The sequence below is a fragment of the Astatotilapia calliptera genome, chromosome 2 (assembly GCF_900246225.1).
Source record: "Astatotilapia calliptera chromosome 2, fAstCal1.2, whole genome shotgun sequence".
NCBI classification, from domain to species: Eukaryota; Metazoa; Chordata; class Actinopteri; order Cichliformes; family Cichlidae; genus Astatotilapia; species Astatotilapia calliptera.
The window spans coordinates 25711412-25718027 of record NC_039303.1 but is presented as its reverse complement, the minus strand read 5'-3'; the positions used below and the strand labels follow the sequence as shown (position 1 = coordinate 25718027).

At 43.7% G+C, this 6616-nt stretch overlaps 1 protein-coding gene across 1 annotated transcript; it reads right to left on the bottom strand.

The window, feature by feature from the left end:
• Window positions 1-667: 667 nt before the first annotated feature.
• On the bottom strand, window positions 668-3965 carry dusp1 (dual specificity phosphatase 1). Its single transcript, XM_026190261.1, has 4 exons — window positions 3267-3965; window positions 2891-3036; window positions 2551-2770; window positions 668-1885 (listed from the first exon to the last, which is right to left on the bottom strand). The coding sequence occupies exons 1-4, from the start codon at window positions 3673-3675 to the stop codon at window positions 1530-1532; spliced, it is 1131 nt and encodes a 376-aa protein (XP_026046046.1). The 5' UTR covers window positions 3676-3965; the 3' UTR covers window positions 668-1529.
• Window positions 3966-6616: the final 2651 nt, after the last annotated feature.

The window sequence follows — 6616 nt, the reverse complement described above, 5'->3', positions numbered from 1 at the left end:
GTGGTGGTCAGAGGGCCCGGTGGCGCCAGTGTCCGGCAGCCTCGCCTCTGTCAGTGCGCCCCAGGGTGGCTGTGGCTACAATGTAGCTTGCCATCACCAGTGTGTGAATGTGTGTGTGAATGGGTGGATGACAGGTTGTGTAAAGCGCTTTGGGGTCCTTAGGGACTAGAAAAGCGCTATACAAATACAGGCCATTTATAACCATAAATAACTAAAAAAAATAGGGATTTTAAATAATATGATGAAAAGGTTTTGTCAGAGGGCCAAAGATGAGTGCACTGTGATCATTATGGGATGGGGATGGTCAGTACTTAGGTAGGCTGGGAGCCCAAAGTGGGCCGAGAAAATCTCTGCAACACCCCGAAACCACCAAGGCAGGATGGATCCATGTCTTCATGTTGTTTACTACCAACTGAGTTGCTGCCATGTGTTTAGCTGATGAGATATTTGCATTAGGCAGTTCAGGTGTACATAACATAGAGGCCGGGGAGTGTGTATTTTTCTGTTGAATTGATATTCCCTGCGTTAGTGACCTGGAAATCTTTGATTATTGTTATGATTCACATTATGGAAGAGATGAGTGTTAAATGGTGGTGTGGGGGGGGGGGGGGGGGGGAGAAAATGCAACACTGCAACCATGTTTAAAAAAAGTCAAATGAGATTTATTCATTTGTATAAAAACAACATTAAAACAAACATTTCCAAAAATAGATAGAGATATATTACTTTAGTTAATAAATACGTCATAATGCAGTCAAAGAGGACTATGTGGCCCCATTTTAGTAGTCTTACGGGGCTCCGTCCATCTTCGTGCTGCAGCACACAGTACACATACATGAGGTATTTCACGGTCAGCTTCCCCAAAATGTCAGGATCGCCATGGCTTCATGATGTCTCGTGAGGCAAGTATTTGCATTTGAAACGGCCCCCTGTTCAACTCTAAATCTAACTATGAAGATTTCTGGCACATCTACTCCTAGAAAGAAGGGGATACATTCATTGTTCAAAGGAAGGAGAGACTTCCATGCCATGTTGGGGAGTAGATCAATATTGCTTTCTTTGACCAGTATAGAAAGCAAATGAACATATGAGAGGGTAAATGAACATTCCTGAGACAACTGTTACAGCCCTCTGTCTCTTAATGATTATGATTATCAGAAGCAGTTGCCTCATGGAGGAGAAAAAAAAAGGATTTCCCATATAAGACTAAACACAACTATCCTGTCAGTTGTTTCCCCAAGTAATTCAGGTTAAAAAGTGTGGTTAATTTTCACATTTCTCAGTTTAAACATCAATACTCAAATGGTGGTTCTCAAACATCCCTTTGAAATGATGAAAAGCCAGGCTACAGAGATTTGACCAGCAGATCACATAGCCAAATGATCTGACCCTGAAAACAATAGGTGCCCATTCTGTAAGGCGATACCAGCATCACCATAAATGGATAATAATCAGAAGCGCAGTTTTGTGAAGTCACGCTCGAGTTGCCGTTCAAGTCCAAACAAAGTGTCTGCTGACAAACCCTTTCTTCAGCAGCTGGGAGACGTGGTGATGGGACTGTGGAGGAATGAGAGCTGACCGGCAGAAGTGTGCACGGGGATGGAGACGGGGAAGTTGAATACTGTGCTGCTGCCGCCGATAGCTGGACTGCCAGCCTCTGACGAGCACGTCGACGAGGCCAGGACCTGGGACTCGAACTGCAGGAGCTGACCCATGAAGCTGAAGTTTGGGGAGATGATGCTGCGGCGCTGCTTGACAAACTCAAAGGCCTCGTCCAGCTTCACGCGGTTGGTCCGCATGAGGTAGGCGAGGCAAATGGTGGCGGAGCGGGAGATGCCGGCTTGACAGTGAACAAACACCCGGCCTCCTTTGTTTCTCACAGAGTCTGAAGATGAGAAAGAGAAAGGGAAAGAAAAGTTAGTGGAGTGTAAACACCTGCGAGGTTGTATCAGGGCTGAACTCCTGGCTGTGACAGGAAACCACAAGCACCAAAGTCTTTGCAACACTTTGATATTCTATTAAAATTTGCCAGTGCTCATTACGACACAGGAACACAATAAATGGCGGAGCAGGGTGCGAGCCAGTGGGGGCCGCTACCAAAGGAGGCAGACTGAATGCACAAAAGAAGGGGGATAAACCCCTGCTGGCTGTATTGATCTGGGAGGAAAACTGACATTGAGTGAGGAGAAACTGCCTTTTGTTTGGCCAGAACAAAGAGCAGTGTGGAGGGAGCTATTCAAGCAGCCAGTCTACCCACCACAAACTAGCTTGGAGCTGCTGCTTCGCAATTGATCAAAAAAAAAAAAAAAAAAAAAAAGGAGGGGGGGCATCCTATTTTCTATGGCTGGGAGGTGGCAATGATGTAACCGCATTGTGCCTGAGCAGGGAGCCTGTGCCGAGCCAGCTGGTCGATTTTGGAGGGAACTTTTTTTTTTTAAAATCTGGGGGAAGGGGTTTGGTGTTTGTGTTTCTCCTCATCAACAACTATGCTAGGTGCTTTGATTTAGCAGAAAGGGCGTGCGAAGAGAATAAACGTGATGATGTACTCACCGATAAATTCGATCGCCTCATTGAAAAAGGAGCTGATATCAGCTTTGTGGTTGTCCTCGACAGGGATGCTCTTGTAGAGGAAGGAGTCCTCAAAGTGGTTGGGGCAGTTGGCAGACACATTGATTAGAGCGGTGATGCCAAGCATGTCCAGCATGTCTTTTCTAGAGGCATGGTAAGCACTACCAAGGTAAAGGAAAGGCAAGATCTCCACTGGACCGCCCTAGACAACCACAACAAAAACAAAAAAATCAGTCATAAATATAAAAGTCCAACAGACAGAAAGTGACAGAAACTGGGATTATTTTTGCTTTTTAATCTTTGACTACAATAAAATACCAACCTGGTCATATAGCGGTGTATTGCAAGGGCTACTGTTGGTACCAGCACTGTCAGGATGGTTGGAGCTTAGAGGCAAACTAAGTCCCTGTGGAGGGGAGGGTTTGGTACACATTTCTGGATACTCTGTAGAAAATGTTTCAAATCCGCCTAAAAAGGACAGAAAAGAAACCACCAAGGTTAGATCACACATCTCAACAAAGACGTTTTTAAATACAGCTCTCCAAAAAGGTGACAGCTGCTCATGGTGCTATTTTGGAACATCGTTTACTCCAAGCACCAGCTGTTATGGTGACAGGTGTAATCGTCATTTATTGACCTCGTTGTCAGGAAACAGTAAAACAACTCTTTAAACTACTTAAAACTCGGAGTTTTCTTACCTTTCAGAATAAAAACACTGGCACCGCAGGCGTGACGACACAGGGCTGTAGCAGCAAGCATCATTGTGCCGTCTTTCTTCACTTGGCTTAAGTCCAAACTGCGATCGTCGAGCAGTACCACGGACTGGTACTCCCCGGAAAGGAGCCGGTTCCTGATATCCTCGTTGGGGACGATGTGTTCAAGTCCCAGACCGCCCCTGGCCCTCCTGCGCACTATGGTGCTGAAGCGCACGTTGGTGGAGCCCGAAATGTGAGAGGAGTTGAAGGATAGAAAAGAGCGACAGTCCAGCACTAGGCAGCCCAGGACTTCACCCTCCAGCAAACCACGGAGGGAAGCGCAGTCGATAGTGGGAACCTCCATTATGACCATAGTAGTACGGCGGGGGAGAAATGTTAAATCCAAAAACATAAAGTTACGACGGAAGACAAAACTTAGGTTTGAGCCGACTTGACAAACGTTGTTCGTCCAAGTGTTATTTGAAGCGCGGAGTCCTTTGTTCCGGTTAGCTTGTTTAAAAAGAAAAAATCAAAAACATAAAAAAGTTTTAAGACGATCTTAAAACTGGTCCTTTCTTCTTCTTTAGAGTAGCCTATTCGGCAGCCCCAGACTTTTATTTGTCTTCTTAAGTTAAAAAAAAAAATTAAATGTTATAGTGAGCGCGTCTGCTTGCGAGTGCCTTTCAGCCCGCTTTTATAAACCCGTGGTTGTGAATGAGAGCTCAATGACGTCAAGGGGACCGCCCTCTTGGATGTCTGCCAATTCTGCGAACGTCATCGCCGACCGTACCGCGTGCACGAGAGCAAAAGAAGGCTCGCGCACAAGCAGGACATTTCTGTACATGCGTCCTGCACGTACGCGGGCACGCGATGTTGACCAACTTTAATCATTAGCGGCTAATGTGTTTTCTTTCTTCAGTGTGTCAACGTTAAACTGTTATAAAGCTATTCTACTTTAATACATTAGGCTGCTAATTCACCAAATTAAAAGTACAATCAACACCAATTTACAGCCTTCTAAGTGTTTACACATCTATTTGTCCTATGCAGTAATTTATAATAGGTGCTTTATGATTGTTTATTTCAGTGCACGCTGCCAGTGTCTTAAAGGTTTTTAATTGTTTAATTCTGGTTCATGTAAAGTCCTAATTTGAAGATCTGCATGTCAGGAAAAAGAGGAATTTGCCAAACCTTTCCATGATGTTAGTGCTTAATTAGATTTTAAATTCGCCTCTTCATCTGAGAGTTGACAAATAACAAGATAATAAATAGATATCTGCCACGGGTGCCATAAAAGTTTACACATTGTTTTTATTAGTCAGCGGTACATAGTGTTCAATGCCCCGAGAGCAACGGCTAACCATAAAAGTTAATCACTATATAGAAATCTGAAGTCCAGTAAATTTCCACATGCTTAGAAACAAAACAGTGGATTGCCAGGAAGGCAACAGCAGATGGAGATCTCTTGACCAGCTACTTTTGTTTCATCCGTGATCTAACTGGAAAAGATGGGTGACATGATGAACTGTTTAAGTCAAAATGAGAGTATGTTTTTAAAAAAACAAAACAAACAAAAAGCTCTGGGAAACCCTTTTCATTTGTTGTTGTGGTTTGCTGACTCAGTACGGACAACACTTCTCTTTCATAATAAGGAAGCTGGAAGATCACTGTTGTTAGAGACCGTGTGTCTGTTGACTAGCCCTACTGTCTTGAAACTGAACAGCAGACACACGTCACGGTTGTTTGGTTGTGAAACAAACATTTACCAAGCAGAGGTGAACGTGTGATATTACAACACTGGACTTTAGGATACCATAACAGTCGCTTATTAAAAAAATTAGGTCACCTAACATATTTACATTTTTTCTTTAATTGTCACACTGTTTTATCAAATAGGTCATGATGTCATTATGACTTTAACCTGACTGAGTGTGGACTTTCAGGCTTGGTGAGTTTACACCTGTCCTGTTCCTGAGCGTCTCTTTGACTTCAAGCAAGGAGGGGTGAAAAAATGAATTTGTTATCTAAGAACGGAAGGAGGCAGAGGAAGGTAACCAGTCACGGTTGAGTGCAGAAAAACTCTCCAGCCGGTTTAACCTCACACTCATGTGAGATGAGTCACATCTCACACGAGTGTGAGCCTGTGAGGAGCTTGCAACAAAGCAGGAATGTTACACACAACACAAGGACGTAGGGTCAAACAGTCTCCAAAAACAGTCTGTACCCAAACATTTTGTCCTTGCAGCAAATCCGCCTTCCTTCCACTTATGAAGCAACAGGCGTTATAGTTAAGGCAGAAACGGGACACCTGACTAAGAGGTTAAGACAGACAGCCAGAACAAAACAAAAGCAACCCTGTGAATCAGTTTTGTACTTTCTTGAAGTAAGAGGTGCCCCCCCCCCCCCCCCCCCCCCAAAAAAAAAACCAACAACCAAAAACCCCCCAAAAAACAAAACACACCATCACTTATATCTGGTGTGATACTGGCTTACAAAATATTCTCGGATATTAATTCAAGTTTTACTGGCAAAAGCCAAGTATCATATTTCACCATCTGCAACAGTGAAGCTGGTATAGTTTTCTCCTTTTGAAGCTGCATGAGTGGCTGTATTATGCGTCATCACTGCAAAACGAGACCCAAAGGATACAGTGGGAAATACTACAAAGTCAGGTGTTTTTTTTATGTATGTCAGGATGTGAATGTTTTTCTTTTTTTGCCTTTTGTGTTGCAGCCATGCTAGATCAGGAAATGAAGCGTGGGTGTGGTTGTCACTTGGGTACAAAGTAAAGATATTCAGTTAGGGGATGAATAAGAGCCCATGACTCAGGGGACCTTTGAACAAGTAGCTGAGATTGAAACAGAAACCAGGAGATGATGGGTTTAGGACTGGTGTGAATATGCCTAATTTCTCTGCGGTCATCATGACCAGAAAGCTGGACTTTGCTGTGAGCACGGCTTGATGTATGTGTGAAACTGAATATTAAAAGTGAGCACTGTAAGTAGTTGAAACCATTGCTTTGTTTTCATTCCCATAATAACAGCCTGTAACCAACCAGCGTTCCCATGCAGAAAGGGAAGTGAAACAGAGGATGACAAAGTGGCATTTCCTGTGGTCAGACCGCTCTGTCACTTGCTGACATCTGTGCCTGATTACTGTCATTGTCACTACGGGCTGCACTGAGACATCACTGGGAAAACACAGGGCCTATCCTGTCTTCTAGTGTCTCAACAACAGACCACTTTTCTTTGAGCCAAAAATATTCTGTTTCTTGATATGAGAGTATATGTGTGTGTGTTAAGGAAAGAAAACGAAAATACCTACAGTGGAAAAAACGTTAACTGATAGATTTG